At 42.2% G+C, this 17,084-nt stretch overlaps 1 protein-coding gene across 1 annotated transcript; it reads right to left on the bottom strand.

Moving 5' to 3' along the window:
* Nucleotides 1–687: 687 nt before the first annotated feature.
* On the bottom strand, nt 688–14,419 carry Cblif (cobalamin binding intrinsic factor). Its single transcript, XM_021662100.2, has 9 exons — nt 14,341–14,419; nt 13,481–13,657; nt 12,080–12,193; nt 11,563–11,703; nt 9,980–10,161; nt 6,257–6,434; nt 5,070–5,271; nt 3,710–3,828; nt 688–860 (listed from the first exon to the last, which is right to left on the bottom strand). Exons 1-9 carry the CDS (start codon nt 14,417–14,419, stop codon nt 799–801), a joined length of 1,254 nt encoding a protein of 417 aa, XP_021517775.1. The 3' UTR covers nt 688–798.
* Between the last annotated feature and the right edge of the window lie 2,665 nt (nt 14,420–17,084).

Raw genomic sequence — 17,084 nt, 5'->3', positions numbered from 1 at the left:
ACTATGTTAGGTGGGTTCTGGGGGTCCAGACTTAGTTCTTCATGACTGTACAACATGCACTTTCCCTACCAGTCATTCTCTCGACCCAGGAAGGTTTTAAATTTTTATTTTAAGTGTCTGTCTGTATGTGCATGTATGTCTGTGCACCATGTGAATGCAGTACTCATGGGAAAAAGAGGGTGCTGGATTGCCTGGAACTGGGGGTATAGAAAATTGTGAGCTGCCATGTGGGTGCTGAAAGTAGAAGGGCAGCCAAGTGCTCTTAACTCCCAAGCCATCTCTCTGATCCCCTCCCCAACATTTTAGAACATAATTTACCCAGAAAAACATTAGAACTTATGACATCATTTACTGAGCCAAAAACCATTCTGGAATTACATATGGAAAAATTCTTTTCATTTCATTCAAATGTGTCTGTATGTTTGTAGTAGGTGAGTTGCAAAGGAGCACTTAGTGTAAGAAATTCAAGTAGGAGTTTTCATAGAATCTGTAGAAGTAGTGAGTGTTGTTTAGTCTAGAAGAGTAAATATCATGGAGGCTTCCCTTGTCCCTTGGCATATGTGTAAATGATGACTGACAGCCTGTTTTGAGAAACCAGAAATTTTATTTCATGAGTCACCGTGGTGGGTACCCTGGGAACTTGGCATCATTTTTTCCACACAGTGGTTCAGGAATACAGTAGCATTTTATCAGGAACTGAGTAGCATTGTTAACATCCACTTTTTTCTGGCATAGAGTTGAAGTGAAGTGAGAAATAAAGCCCCTCATCCGTTGGCCACATGCAACAGAAGACACTTCTCAGTACTGCGTGAAGTTGGCTGTGATGTGCTCATGGTTGAAGGGGATATAGTAAGCGACCCCTAGAAAGAGGCAGAAGACAAGTGTCCACGGTGTCCGTAAACTTTCCGTGCCAAAACACCAGCCCATTAAGAACGCAGAGGTGTAAGATCAGCAGAGAGAGAAGTGGGCAGAACTATGAATTTTGGATGTGTAAGGATATCTGTTAAACTGTTTTCATTATTGTTATTTATTTGTGTGTATGTGTGTGGGTACATGAATGTGAAGGTCAGAGAGAGTTGATTCTCTCTTTCCATCATGTGGGTCCCAGGACTCAAAATCAGGTCACCAAGCCTAAGGATTTCTTTCTTTCTTTTAAAAAAGATTTGTTTATTATTTGTGTATGTATGTGTGCGTGCGCACATACACATATACACACATGCACACATACACACACACATGCACACACACACATATGTGGAGGTGCTGGTGGAGGCCACAGAGAGGGAACTGGGATTACAGGCTATTGTGAGTCACTTGATATGGGTACTGGGTCCTGTGCAAGAGCAGTAGGTACCTTTAACTATGACGTTATCTCTCCAGTCCCTAGGGTGGGCCTGCCTTCCTTCCTTCCTTCCTTCCGTCCTTCCTTCCTTCCTTCCTCCCTCCCTCCCTCCCTCCCTCCTTCCTTCTTTCCTTCATTCTTTTTTTTTCTTTTTCTCTCTCTCCTTCCTGTCTTCTTTTTTTTTTTTGGGGGGGGGTAAAGATATTATATTTCCTCTTGTATTTGCTTTATATCTTGCTTAACAAATATCTGTGGATTTCTCATTTTCAGACTTTAGGTTACCATTTTGTGGAGCATATCTTTTGGGGAAAACCCCTTGAGATATGTCAGTCTCTTTTCTCTCATGTAGAAAAAATTTGTTAAATATTCTCTCTGAAATGTTATCCCATGTGCAGTATCTGGCACATAAGAACCATTCAGTAAATAGGCCTAAAGTATTTAAGGGAGATTCTCACTTATTTTTGGAAGATTTTGTAAGAAATGAGAAGGTCAATAGCTGAGAATTTTCATGATAAGAAAGATAGGGGATGTTGATATATTTTATCCTTTAGGTAGTTCAGGCAACAGGAAATATGACAGTTTCATACCCAAATGTTTTTGAATTTGATATCTTTACTTTTACTGTCCTTGCTCCCAGAAAAAAAGAAGTAATTGGCAGACCTGAAGAATAAGCCCTTTAAAATGTCAAAGTAATCTCTTGAGATCAAGGTGGTGGGAAAATGACAATAACAACAACCATTTTGAACACATACTCTGTAAATGACACCGAAGTTAATAATTTTAAACATTTTTCTATTCCTCACAATAACCCAAGGAATGGTATTTCCATTTTATAGACTGATTCCTTGCTTGTGTAATGTAGATTGTGATTATGAGAGGAGCTTTCTGCAAAGCCTGTTGCTGAAGCTCATGAATTCTGACTGGCCAGTTTTCCCTAACTATATGGTTAAGACAAGCAGGCAAACCATCTCTCCCATGGTAAAACTGGAGAATGGAGCCTTCAGGATACAGCTTTGGCCTCCTGTGACTCTGCCTGGATTCACAGTGTTCTTCTTGGTGACACTCAGTGTCAGGTTAACATGATCCTGGTACACAACCATGCCCAAGTGCTCTTTAAGTGGGAAGAAGTTTCAACATTTAGGCAAAACTGTCAGGTATATTAAGGTTTCGCTGGAGTCTGCGTTTCATACTTACTATGCTTACTGCATAAATGCATAGTTACAAACATTCTTTTTATGAGAAACTAAACAGAGGGTGATTGCTGAATTTTTGCTGAAGCTATATTAGAAAACCCACTAGTCTTAGAGTTTGGAAGCCTGGACTTGATTTCTGTTCTGTCGAATTCTAGGCTCATGTTTCATACAGGTGGCCTTTGACACCTAGTGGTGAGGCAATGTTTTGATATATCTCTTACATATGAAAAGACTGGAGTTTTTGCTGGACTTCTCTACTGGAGTTAATAATATACCTTGAGGTCACCTAAGACTTGAGAATGCTATCTTACTATGTACTCAGCCTTTCTGCTTAACCTGCCTTAAAGAGCAGTGTAAGAATCAACATACTTGGCTTGAATTTCCCATGTAATCAACCTTTACAACCTGATATAATACATAGCTGTAATCTTAAAATACTCTTCCATGGCCCAGACCCAGAACAATGCATGTGTATCATTTACTGAAAGCAGCAAATAGGAAGTTGGAAGCAACTTCCTAAAATCTACCATGAAGTTTGAAAGCATCTGTTTATGGAAATTGGATGATAAACACTGATGTCTGCAGTACTGTTAAAGATTTCTTTAAAGTATCCCGTTCCCTCCCCATGTGATGCTCTCTGTGCTGTTCAGTAAAGACAGAGTGAAGTCCTTTGTGAGGGACAGACACACACAGACATACATACACAGTCACATGACAAATATACAGGGACAGACAAATTGACAAGATAGCCTTCTTCAGGCAAGCACAGATTCACACTCATGTAACAGAAAGATAGAGGATGAAAGACATATGTTTGATGAAGTAGAGAATTTACATTTGGAGTCACTTTTGGTGAAATGGCTCCAAGTGGAAGTGTTTTTATTTCTTTCTTTAATGCTAAACTAATGCCTTTTTGGTGTCTTGGAGTTAATCACCAATGTATATAATCCACATAATAGCTCTTGGATTTAGTTACTTCCTGTAAAAAGAGTCACTAATAATTGCAGGGTATTTATGTAATGACTACATATGACAATCAATTCCCATATATATATATATATATACACCCTTATTATAAGAATTACAGTATCATATTTGCCAAATACATTAATTAAAGAATTAGTAAATGTAGCTTTCCAAATAGAAGAAAAATACATTCCTTTGCTTTTCTTACCTTCATCCAAAGGTGTTTTGCCACTAAGAAACTCCCAGTATGTCTTATGATTAACATTTTCAGCAATATTGTTGATAGAAGAGACAATAAGGCCCCAAGATGTCATTGTGGTTTCAAATCTAAAAATAAAATGTGAATGACTAACACCAGGTTGAAGCCAGGCAGCAGGCTGCAAGATGGAGGGACAGATGTTTAAATAAAGAGCAGGTAAAAGTAATGTCTAGAAGAGAAAATACAAGTGACTAATGAGCATAGAATTATTCCATTTAAAATGGAATTCCAATTAATAGAATTTAAAGGGTTTTGGTTTGTGTTTTCACTTGAGTGAGTTAACAGGCATTTCCATATTTAGATATTCATGTTTTATGGCTGTGTTATTTGGAACAAACAATTTGGTCTGCACAGTATGTGTTTTACCAGATTCTATGGGTTTGTTTCTGTTTGGTATGGTAAGGATTCCAGACTAATAAGCACCTCCATGTTTGTACAAGTAAACACTTCTATTCGTCATATTACACACATCTCCATGGCTCAGTTGGAGTCCAAGGTTCTCCCATATAGACTATTGAATGGCAATAGAAGGAGTAGCTACCATAGGGGACAGTGTGCATGAGGATCGTATGTGGTTCATTATGTTATTGATCGACTATAGTGCTGTCCGAATTCTTGAAGGACCTTATGCAAAGAATCATGGGATCTGGTGCCTCCGTCCTTCATTGGTACCTGCACTCACATGTACATACTCACTTCCCACATAATTAAAAATAGAATAACTCTTAGGAAACAAGAGACACACATTTTAGAGGAAAATATGTCAGCCCATGAATTTGATGAATCACAGCTGTTTCTACTGTGCATAGGAAAAAATTCCACCAGATTATTAAATAACTGCTTATATTGTTGTTGTGGGGACAATTTATTCTTTATGTTTTTTTTTTTTTCTCTCCAGGTTTCTATGCGTTATTTTTACATTTACAGACAGAAGACTAGTCAGGCAATATTAAATGCTAAACTTGTAAAGTATGTTCAGAGGGATTGTCCATCAAGTGTCCTCTTCTCTTTTCCATGCATTGGCACAGTCCCTTGAGTCCTCCTAAACTGTGACTTATCTTCCTATCTTCCTCTATTGCTTCCTCTTTTTGCAAACAGTTGACATTTCCCAATGTGATCTGTTTCCATATTATAGTCTTTCTTAACAGGATAGTGGGTAGAACATGAATTTAAAGGCAGTCAGATCCATGCTTAGCTCTGACCTCTATTGGTTAGATATTATGTGATCTTAAGGAGAGAGTGAGAGAGAGGGGGGAGGGGGACTCTGGGAATTTGTCAGGCTTGGGGATGACATCATCACTTCACTTACTTGAACATGGGGTTTTTGCGCTGAGCTTCCTCTAGGACAGCAAGTAGCACAGATCCGCTTTTCACACTAACCTTGATGGTCGCATTGAAGAGCAGATCAACCCCCCTCAGCTGGTTGTTTATGGTGTATACAACAGTGATGTTAGATAATGAGGTGGGGACTGGGGTAGGATAGTCAGTTGAGGTTGGTGGTACTTCATGATCTGTGAGGAGCAAAAAGGCCAAGTTTATCAAAGATTTTGGAATTTGAGTTATGGATGCAAAAGCCATTGTTATTAGCAATATAGCTCAGAAAAGATTTAAAAAAAAATAGTAACCTTTAATCACTTGGACGACTACTCTTGAATCCTGGCAAGGACTCCATGTTAAACTTGTGCTGTCACTGGGAAGCATCCTAGGTAGTGAGGCTAGGGTGTTAATACTTCATGGGAATGGGTTTGCTTAACTTGGGCTCCTGTAGATCTGCACTGAAGTCTATAGGGAGGCTATAAGTCCTTCCTGTCAAATAGGGCTACTGAATGCAAGAGGAAGCGTTTGTTAAGAAAAAAGGAATTGATTTCAGAGTCTTTCAGAATGACAAAAGTTTTAGGAAGGCTCTGAATGGGCAATCTGAATTTTAAATATTTCAGTATGGTGTTAGATTGGATACCAAGATGCTATAAAGTAACATGTTTTGGTGTTCTGTGAGTGGCAGGCTGTCATTATTAGATTTTTAAGGTTTGGATGAACTTCACCTGTGCCTTTTTAACCCACCAAATAAAATAAACAATGGCTCTTAGTCTCCTCCTCTGCTTCTTCTTTGTTCTTATACAATGTAGATGGCATTGATTTCTACCTAATGCTGATTTCATTACTGTAAAGACTAGTTTTGTTTGTATGTCTGTCTTCTGACTTTGTACAGAGCAGAGAAGACATGGTGATGTTTGGCAGTGTGGAATAAATGAAGCTCCTTATGATGACTTCTACCTCCTGAAAGCAGGGGTTCAGTGTAAGGAGCTGAGTTCTGAAGGCTGGACACTTTGGCTGTGTGCTAGTTCACATGCTTGGGATTGGGGATAAGTCGTAGCTCTACCCATGTGGGGTAAATTGACAAAACAATCATGGCTACTTAATATCAAGCCTCATGCCATTGTACTGTAAGTAGAAAATTTATGACATAAGAAGGGTATGTCATTGAAAAGTTCTTACCAGAACCACAAGTTACTTGGGGCACATCTAGGTAAGTCTTGCCTTTCAAGGAGGGAAGAATTTGGGCAATGGACATGGGGTTTTCGAATTTCCCCTGCTTAATCTCATTGAGTATTGTATTCATAGTCTTCTCACAGTCCCACTCCTTGGTAGGTTGCTCAGGTGTCACAGTGAGAGCCTAGGATAAAGGGGGTGGGCATGAGCAAGGAGAGGGAGAGAGAGAGAGAGAGAGAGAGAGAGAGAGAGAGAGAGAGAGATGGAAGTTAGGTACGAGGGGTAACTTGATTGCTAAACGTTATGATCTTCCAGAATCCAAACTGAAGCAGCACAAAGCTTGAAATTGCAATTGTCTTTCACAGCATCTGTCCCATGATAATCACAGAAAGACTAGAAGGGTAGCACAGCAGCAAGGTATTTGCCTAGCATACGTGAGGCCGTGGGTGCAGTTTTCTGGATCGCTGTAACAACCAAAAGGTTTTTGAAAGAAATAAATAATGAGGGGCTGGAGAGATTGCTCAGTGGTTAGCACATAGGATGCACTTCCAGAGGATTCCCAGATTCCACTGACAGTTCATAACCATCTGTAACTCCACTTCCAGGGCATCCATCATACTCTCATGGCCTTGCCCTCTTACGGACTTCTCAGGTACTAGGCACACATGTGATGCATAGATATACAGGTAGGCAAAACACCCTAACACATAAGATAAAAATAAAATAATGAAAATAAACCAACAAGGCTCCTGAACAGTTATCTGGTCTATGATGAGAGTCAGGAAATACTGCCAGCTCTTCTGTATTCATGGATAGTTTTTAGCTGTGGAACAGGGTAGCAAAGCAAGCCTTAGAAGGAGCTGTAGTCTAGGGCAACCTGTACTACCACACGCAGCTGACTCCTTTTGATTTGTGTTGTGCAGCTTTTGCTGAACTTCCCCCAAAGCCTGTGTCTATGTCAGGACTGTCAGCCATAGTCTCCACAACCCTGGCCTTGGGACGGAGTCATGGCTTGGGGTGCGCTGGTCTCCTTGGGAACAGTGACTGGTGAATCCATGCACCAATCAGTTCTTTCCTGATACACCAGTACTGAAAGAGATAAGCATTTTTCCTGCTCGTGTATTTCAACTAGGACTGTAAGAGCGAACACCAAGCTGTCATTAACCACCCGATGTTCCACACAGAAGGAGAGGATGTGTGAAACTAGGAATGAGAGACAACTAAGAGTGGTTCCTGATGTTATCATTTGATCTCTTTATTCTTGTTCTTGAAACTACTTCATCTAGCCTTGGATTTCCCTAGGTATGCGAAATATTAAATTGACATTTAAAAAAATCCTGGGCTTTTGGTACTTACAAAATGAGTCTGTGTTACTATACCAAACAAATTATTTATTCTTGCCATTTTTTTAAATCTCTGGGGTAAATTAGAAAATATAAATATTGATTGGCTTTGGATGGGGTATATCATTTGAGGGTCCCGTGGGAAAGTGTGGAAAAACATCTTGCAAGGCATACTGTGGAAAACTATCATTGCATCCTCCCTTCCTTTACAGTTACACTAACTAGAGCTACCACGTGTGGTGGCGAGCAGTTGACTAATGACAGATTTACATGAAGCTGGGAAGAGAAAATGGGAGAAGGTTAGGGGGGAATTGGAGATGGTTGTCTTGGCTACAGAGAGCAGTGTGGGCACTTTGACATTTGTGACAGGAATGGTCACCCTGATAACTTTAGCAACTGTAGCTTTCCATAGAGCACACTTTACAAGGCAGTTTAGTCTAAGAGGCATCAGGTAGATACTCCTCAGTAACAGTAGCTGCTATTGTGATACATTTTCCCTTTGGAACAAAACATACCAACATGGTAGAGTGTTAAGTTGTCAGAAATAGTCGCTAACTCTGTATGAAGAATCTTACCAGACTCCTCCTTGTCAGTGTCGGTTCCTACTAGAGGAGACCTGTGTGCAGCAGAGCAGTGATGGAAGAGAGAGAAGCTTCGGAGGAGAAGTGCCTTTAGGAAGGCTTGAGGTGTCTCTGTTACCCGAGGACACTGTCACTCAGGATGGGGATGAGTGAACAATGGCGGGAAAGGTTTACTAGCACCCCTGTCCTGCTGAGAGTCCAGGGACAGTGAGCGGGCATGGCGCTGTGCCTGGGATGGTTTTGTATTTCACATATCATTCAACTTGATTGCAGCCTTGCTCTTATGGGGAAAATGAAATGCAAGAGAAGTCAACATTTGTTCTAGATGGGGCTAGATTTGAAATTCAAGCCCCAGTAGAACCCTTTGATCTCAACACCACAACTTTTCAGATTACATAAAGGTTATAGATTAGACACCTGTTGATCTAAATTTTCAGGCTTTCTGGGTAAAGTCCAGATATGTGTGTAGTTAGGCAGACAGGGAGAAGTATGTGTCTTTAGTGACAAGAAATCTACATTGAGTGGTATCTGGTATGGATTAAGGTCTTACCTTTTGATCAGAAAAGCTTTTATTCTCAGGTATTATCTATCAGAGTGTACCTAGAAAGTGATGAAATCTCAAATAGAATTCCAAAGCCAATGCAGCAAAGCAAACAGTTCTGCATCTGGCACTAAAACAACCAGAAACCTTAAACAAGGCTAAGTGAGTGACCTCGCCCTGCCAGCCCCCGTCTTAAGCTCATTCCTTCAGGCTGCCTGCTTTCCACAGAAATTCCTAGACCTGAGTTCTGGGGGTTGTGTGGTTCAGCCCTGGGGAAGTAGTTTCATTTCATGAGAAGATTGCAGTGACCATGGCAAAGAAGCGGGTGATTAGTCCTCATTCTTCCCCTTGACATTGCCCTATGCTCTTTGGACTCTGCTCTCTGATTTTTAGAGTATGGAGAGGACCAATACCAATCTCTGTTTTTCTCCTAGGAGATAGTTTTCTTCTCCTAGTAGCCCAGAGCTATACAAAGCTTAGGGCTCCAGCCCTCTCCTTTTCCTGGGGTTTCTGAAGTTGGCAGTTCATGCTGTAGTTTTTCTCTTAATCTCCTAGAATGTTTAGAAACTTTAGACCACCTGTAGCTCAGCATGAGTAGAGGGTTTGAACACTTGTGACTTTGTAACTTCTGGTTTTAGTTGTTAATCTCTCCCCACCTTCATGGGTACAGCTGCTTTCCATAGACTCAGCTGAGAAACAGACTTGGCTTACTATTTACTAAGTCATTTTTATTATTCGTGTGTGTGTGTGTGTGTGTGTGTGTGTGTGTGTGTGTGTAAGTAATGAAGTTTGGGTTACCTACATCATTTTGAGTACAAATCAACTTTTTGTGGGTAAAGATAAGAAGTAAGAAAAGAAGACTTTCCTGGTAAGTTTGAAGCAAAAACTTCCATCAACATTTTTGGAAGACCTGCTTTCATATCAGTATGTATATCCCAAACTTTTAATAGTGTATGGCTATTACTAGTAAACTGGTCATTACTGATCATAAACTCTCAAAATTATTGATTTCTTTGTTTCATATTTTTTCCAAGGAAGGAAAGTTAGGCTTGTCTTCACATTTTTTTTTCTTGTGTGAGCTAGCATACACCTCTATTTTCTTAGTGGAAACCTAACAAAAGAAAGAGGCAAGATAGTTCAGGAACTGACCCCAAATCACATTAGTTGGGCTTTTCCAGGCATCGTAGTAGACACAAAGTCCCTTGGTCCTAGAGTCCAGCGTTATCAGTCTGTCTTAGATTAAGGGCACATAGGATGCATTTACCTGCATGGCAAGGCCAGTGCTGTAGATGTCTCCGATGATGCCATCAGCTTTGATCTTCAAGCTGATATTCTCCACAATAGCCTTCAGTGCCTGACCAAACAGGGCTCTGTAGTTTTCCTGAGAACCCACAGGAATCCTGTTGTACATGCAGGTCAGGGCCAAGGTTGCTACTGCTCCTGTGTCTGGAAGGCAGAAGGGACACAGACCCCACCCGAATCACCACCCAGCCAGTGTTCATCAGGTGCCTGTTGTGACTTACAGGACCTTCTTGGAATCACGTGTGGGACGGGACCTATCTTTATTTAAGAGATAAGAACATGCTTTTGCTCAGAGCAAAGAACTGCCCAAGGTGATGCAGTCAGTAAGCAGCAGGGCCAGACTTAAAAATAAATGTATATAATTCAACAGCCCCAGACTTTAAGTACTGTAAATGGCAGTGTGTTCAATCCCACCTCTCTCATCTCAATGCTGATCTTTTGAGATGTCAGCAGTTCTGGAAGGCCAGCCATGACATTGCTCAGTGAAGCCATCTTGGTCTTGCCGGCATAGCAGTGTGAGTCTCTTGAGCATCTGAGGTTTATGCCTCTTTTGCTCTGTCAGCATTTTGGGTCACATGTTGTGGTTCCTGGGGTCTGTGGATGCTTGGGCAGTGGGATTCTGCATCCCCAATAGTGCCTATCACAGGGACTTTTTATTATCTGCATGTGATAAACATGTATGGCCCAAAGGAGCAAATTCTGACAAGTCCTGAACAGGTAAAATGCTATCAAGATGGCAACTTTCATCAGACCGCCCTTCCCACTGCATCTGAAGTCTCATAGGTCCATTAAGAGCGACAGTGTTGTTGACATCTGAAGATCAAGACGTCCACCACAGTTACTAAACTGACAAATGCCCCAACCATGTGTGAGGTTCTGAATGAGAGGGATATCAGTCTGTTCTTGATTCCTGGGAAGCATTCTAGACTGTGTCTACCTGCTTGTCTGAGAGTAAAAGGAAAAAGCTTGCTGTCGAGGCCTGAGGATGTGGGTGAAAGCCTGAGACAGTGCTATTGCTTAAAGAGTGGCTGAAGGCTATGGCAGTGAGTCCATGCCAGGGGCCCCAACAGAGGAGAGAGCATTTCACATAGAAAGGCCAAAAGAGGGAAATAGCACCAGAGAGGAAAAGGTTCCCTTTCACAATGTGAGTGAAGCAAAAGAAAAAGATGGTCCCTGTGTTGGTTTGAGAAAATAGCTGTTTATAGAAAGGACATTTGGACGGAAAAAGGAGAAACATCTTGAAATACAGAGCATGGGAGAATCAGTAACATGGAGTACAAGGTAGGGCTAAGGCCAGACATCTCCATTTTCTTTGAAAATAACTTATGACTTGTGTGATGTGTTTATTGTCCTAGTGGAGCTCTGCCCTTAACTCATATGTCCAAGAAACACTGGTTCAAAGTTTTCATCCACAGCCACCTGCATCACGGCTCCACCTCCTCTCTTGTATTACCGTCCCCTCCCGACCTCAGCATCCCAGCCATCAGCACCTACTGTGACCCTGATATTCTCAGCCTCAGTCACTGTCTGATGACAACAGCTTACCCACATTGAAAGGAGAGGACTCCATCATCAGGGTCTTAGCAAAGCGTACTGCGATGGGTAAGGTTGCCTCTGAGTTCTTCTGGCACAGTGCAAGGATCGCCAGACCAGGTCCATAGAAAGCTGATGCTTCAGCACCGGGGCCTCAGAAGAGACAGAGAACCATCGTTAGATAACTTTCCACACTGGGGACTTTCTGAGTAACGCAGGCCAAAGCTCTTACGTAGAAACCATTAGAAAATCTGTCACCATAGAAAGACACAATATTGGCAAAGGATGATGTCAGTGTTTCTCAGAGTGAGAGTGTCATCTGGCATCTGAAGAGAAGAGGGATGGTGCCGACTCCAGACAGATGGTGGCTGCCCAGTCTGTGCCTGGAGAATCCGCTCTCAGTGGTGGCACTGCCTGAGCACCCTAACTTTTCACTCTTTCTACTTACATAATCTTCCTTTCTGGGTTGAAAATTCTCAGGAAGGGCTTTGCACTCCATTCCCCCTGCCCCCTCCCCATGAAGTCTTACTTGAAGGTGTCCAGTTCTCCATTTTCTTTTGCAGAATGGACACTTTACTTCCCGGGTCTCGGCAGGAGGAAGTCAGAGCCATAACGGTGAGAGCGAGCTGCCCACTTGTCAGGTCTGTGGAAGAGAGAACAGGATGACCATGGCAGGCATTCTCAGGCAAGGTGCCACCAAGGGCTAGACTGAGTACTGCAATTTTTTAATATATACATATATATATATATATATATATATATATATATATATATATATATATATATTTAAGACAGGGTTTTCTGCGTAACAGAGCCCTGGTTGTCCTGGACTCGCACAACTGTCTTCGAAAAGAGATCTGCCTGCCTCTGTCTCCCGTGTGCTGGGATTAAAGGCATGCGCCGCAACACCCGACCTGAATTTGTTTTTTAAACTTAAAAATGTATTTTTATGATTGCTTCTAGTTATTAGTATTATTGGGTGTATGTGTGTGTGTGTGTGTGTACAAACGCACACACGTGTGCACGCACAAGCCACAACATGCGTGTAGAGTTTGAAAGAGAGCTGTGTGGAGTCAGTTATTTCCTCTAACGTTGTTTAGATTCTGGGGATTGAACTCAGCCTCCAAAGCCTGTGTAGCCAGTGCCTTTCGCCAGGGAGCCCTGCCACTAGCCCATCTGTCTTCTTCTGCGCTGTCTCTTTACATCCCTGGCTGGCTGGGAGCTCAGATGTGGTCCTGCTGCCTGCTGGGGTTACAGGTGTGTGTCACCCCACACAGTATGCCCAGCCTCACATCCAGAGCACTTGGATTTGGGTTTTTCATCCATGCACTCACATCATTTTAAAATCTCTCTCTCTCTCTCTTTTTTTCCCAAAGAAAAAAATTTGGAAATAAAACCTTGAGGAAACATTCAATCTAGTGTTGTCTATACTGACTCAATGACTTCATAATGAAACTAATTTTTTTCCATATAATCAATGTATGCTAGAAGAATCACTGGCATCTGTTTAGAAAGCAGTGAGAACATCAGTTCAAGTCTGGCAGCGCATAGGCAGAGAGTAAACTTGGTTATGCACCCTGAGCCTCAAGGCAATTCCCATGAAGTAAGCCAACCCCACCCTTTGTCATTCCTGTGTCTATTATTATTGTTTGCCCCTTGGAGGGCAAGGCGAGTAGTTGGTATCCAGTGCCTTGTTCATAAGCAGCAGGTCTAGAACCAGAGGCCCTGATTTTCACAGTGAGTCTGGTGCTCCCTGGGCACCTCTGCCCTCCTCCCTGACTCTTCTGATGTCACGTATGTTTAGTTACAGATGTTCTGCTGCTGTGTAAAGAAAAGCGAATGAAGTGTCATTGGAAGCAGCACAGGGGTGGGTCAGGGCTAGCTTGTGTGTGGAAGATTCAGGCTGTAGGGAGGGGCTCCAGTGTCTGACCTGCACTGTCACTAGCCATGAGCTGGTAAGTCAGGAGCTTCTGGGCCTCCAGGTTGTAGGTGCCAGCCAGGTTCATGGCAATCAGGATGCTGGGGTTTGGGAAGTCTGACTCAATCACCGACTTCTCCATGAGCACTTGTAGGCCGTCGACCCAGGGCTGCTGTTCTGGGGGGACAGCTGAGAAGAGAAAGCCATTTGCCACAAACCACCACTCATTCCTCATCCCCCTCAGCCCTCACCCCCTTTCAAGAAATGCAATTCCTGTGTCTTTTAGGTCCTTTAGCACAAGGTTTGAGAGCTTTGGGGATCAAGTGATGGAAGAAGAATGCAGGACATATCAACATTTTTTTTTTTTTCTTCAGAGGCTTGTTAGTCCTTACATCTTCTCCAACAATCTCTATGTTTAAAGTGAAATTTTCACATGCTAACTTTAAGCAGTAGCTCAGCGGTATATGGCATGAGTTCTAACCATTTCCTAGAAGGCACTGATTTCTTTTACATTCATTTCCCTCCACTTTTCCATGGAGAATATTGATGATTTGAGCCATAATCTGCTCTCAGCCAATATTTAAACCTCTCATGTGGTCTTAGTTACCACTAAGTACCTATCTTGTCCCAGCAACCAACATTCCTGCAGTCCTAATTCCATCTCTATAAAAACGCATTGACCTGACTCTCAGAAAATCATGCTGTGGAGTCATGAGAGATGAACATGCCTCCACCCTTACGGATGCCCACTTCTTCAGAACTCCAATAGTGACTCTGTCTTTCCTCTTTTTCATCAGTAGAACTGTGCCTGAAATCTCTGCCTCTCTGAAGGGAGAGCACTTCTTTGTCCTTAGAGCAATCACCATACTTACAGCAAGAGCTGTGGGCTCGGGTGCTGGTTCCTGCCACAGCCCAGAAGACATTTAGGAAGCAGAGGGTAAGCCAAGCCATGCCACACTTGTGCTGTCCACGTCCCCCTTTCCACAAACACTAGTTTATGATAATGAAGTGTTCCTCTACCTTCTCTTGTGTGCACTTATTTTTATAAAAGTCTGCTCCAGATCCAGCCTCTCCTAATTACTTATGCTGACCCCTCCTACCTTGATACAGCCCATTCCCATTTGCCTATCTGAGTTTACTTACTGTCTAGGCCCTCCATGATATGTAAAGGTGCCTCCTAGGTAGCAGAATGATTTAAGAACCTGAGGGTTGGGTAATACAGCAAAGACAATGAGTATCTTAACAAATTCCTGAGTAGGAAATTTGGCTCATGTGTGATAGCCAGGACTTCTTCTAGGTCAATAGCCTCCTGATGCTTATCTGTGATGATTTTGTTAAGGTTTACGTGTTTGGTGTGCATCAGCTCATTTAATTGTGCAGGGCACACTCTTTTAGGCTCTTTGGTGAGATGAACCTTTCAGTCCACTTCATGTATGACAACCTTACCCTGACACCAACCACACTTGCTGTAACTCATCACTCTTCGGCATACCTTGGGTTGTTGGTTATTCTGTTTTGTCTGCTTGAATACGTGCTCCAAGGAGATGGAGCTTTGTCTGTTTTTTTTTTAAGTCTCTCCAGTACTTGTGGCTGGAATGTATGACTTACTGAACATACACAAAGCACAGGCTCTAAAGTCCTTCCCATGTTTTCAGGGAATATTGATGTCTTTGTGAGGGGAGAGCATGGATCACCTATAGGGAGACGTTGGGTAACATCTATCATGGTCCATTCCCAACCTTCTGGTACATATGTGGTTCAGTGTTCCTGTGGGTTCTGTGTAGGTTGCTCTCAGTTCTTGAGAACGAGTGCAGAAAGAGTAATAGAAAGGTTATCAGAGTCTGACTCTCTTCTTGCTTGAGTTTCTGTAAGTCTCCTTGCTGTTTCCTTTGAAGAATCCAGTTGCCCAGTTGTATGCTACCTTATGGAGAAAACCCACAAGGTAAGCAAGTGAGAAAAGTCTCCAGCCAGCACCCAGAAATAGGGGAAAACATTGTCAGCATCCACATGAATAAACCTGAAGGCAGACCCTTTCCCAGTTGAACTTTGTGATGAAGTTGGCCCCAAATGACATGATCATTGTAGCTTTGTAGACAGACCCTAAGGCAGAGGAGTGGTTAAGTCTGCTGGGATTTCTTTTCTTTTCTTTTCTTTTCTTTCTTTCTTTCTTTCTTTCTTTCTTTCTTTCTTTCTTTCTTTAAGACAGGATTTATCTATGTAACCTTGACTGTCCTGGATTTGCTTTGTATACCAGGTTGGCCTCGACCTCACAGAGAGCCACATGTCTCTGCCTCCCTGAGTGCTGGGATAATGGGTGTACAACACCCAGCCACAATTGGGTTTTTTAATTCTCACTACAACCTTTATTACCAGAGTGAACCAAAACAATGTCCACCACTCAAGTGGTTCCAATTCCTGGTGATGTAATGAAAGCTGAATTCCACCTGGGAAGAACTACAATTTACTTAGAGGCTTACCTTGAGTTGCCAAGGACACTGCCACCCCAAATGCTTTAGATGTTATGCTGAAAGGCAGCTTTAGTGCTTATACCTAAGCCATGAACACAAGGAGCATCTCCCCCCCCCTTTTTTTTTTAACATCCAAGTAGGTCTTTCCAAGCAGGGCAGGTAGGACCTGGGCTCCATAAATTGGTGCATTGAAAATTTCCTGAGAAGTGGTCGTGAGTATTGTGTCCTGAGTTTGCCTACAGTTCCATTCATATTCTTTTTTTTTTTTTTTTGCTTTTAACATTTATTTAGTTATATTGTAAATTTTTTTTATTTCCATTCATATTCTTTGTAAAAGTTGGTTGCAACGAAGAGGGCCTAGGAGAGAAAGAGAGTGTGAAAGAATGAGAGACTTCTCTTTAATATAGTGGAAGTTCAAACACAATTTGAACACTGATACACAGGGGTCATCTTAGATAATCAAAAGATAATGAATCTTTTCTTATATCAAGAAGCTTATAACTAATTTGGATAGAGATATAGAAAGCCATTTACCACATCACTGGCCTCCCCAATACAACAGATGTCTCTGCCACATTTACTTCTGAATCCCAGCTCAGGGAGGTACCTGACTTTTAGAAGTAGTGCTCACTGATATGGTTGATAGCCAAACTATAGTAGAAGGACTCCTGGGACAAACTCTCTAAATAAAGGGCTCCAGTTCAAAGAAGAGGGGCGCTCATAAACATTTAGTGAGGCCCAGGGAAGATTTCCAGGGAAGCTTTCACTGGAGAATGGGGTACTTGAGATAGGCTTTGACAGGATGATAGAACTTTGTTGTCAGGTGAAAAGAAGGGAGCTCATTATTTAGGCGCAACCACGAAAAGGCCCAAGAAAGCAATAGCAATGAGATGGTCAGACAATGATAAGACTATCTGCATTTTACTATAGTTCCAGGGCTCCCTTCCTTGTCCAAGAGGCCTGGTATAGAGAGAACTCTTAGCACAACTGTGGAAGAACTGTCTAGATTAGACAGTTAGGTCATGTAGCAGCTGCTTGGAATTCTTTTTTTGGGGGAGGCATCACTTGACCAACAGAGCAGAGCATGTTAGTCTGAACATGAACAGCACCTCCAGATTCAGCAAATGGAGGTTCAGCTGAAGGGCCAA

The sequence above is a fragment of the Meriones unguiculatus genome, chromosome 1, assembly GCF_030254825.1.
Source record: "Meriones unguiculatus strain TT.TT164.6M chromosome 1, Bangor_MerUng_6.1, whole genome shotgun sequence".
NCBI lineage: Eukaryota > Metazoa > Chordata > Mammalia > Rodentia > Muridae > Meriones > Meriones unguiculatus.
Note: the sequence above shows the minus strand (reverse complement) of the source record. Positions and strands in the feature narration are given on the sequence as shown.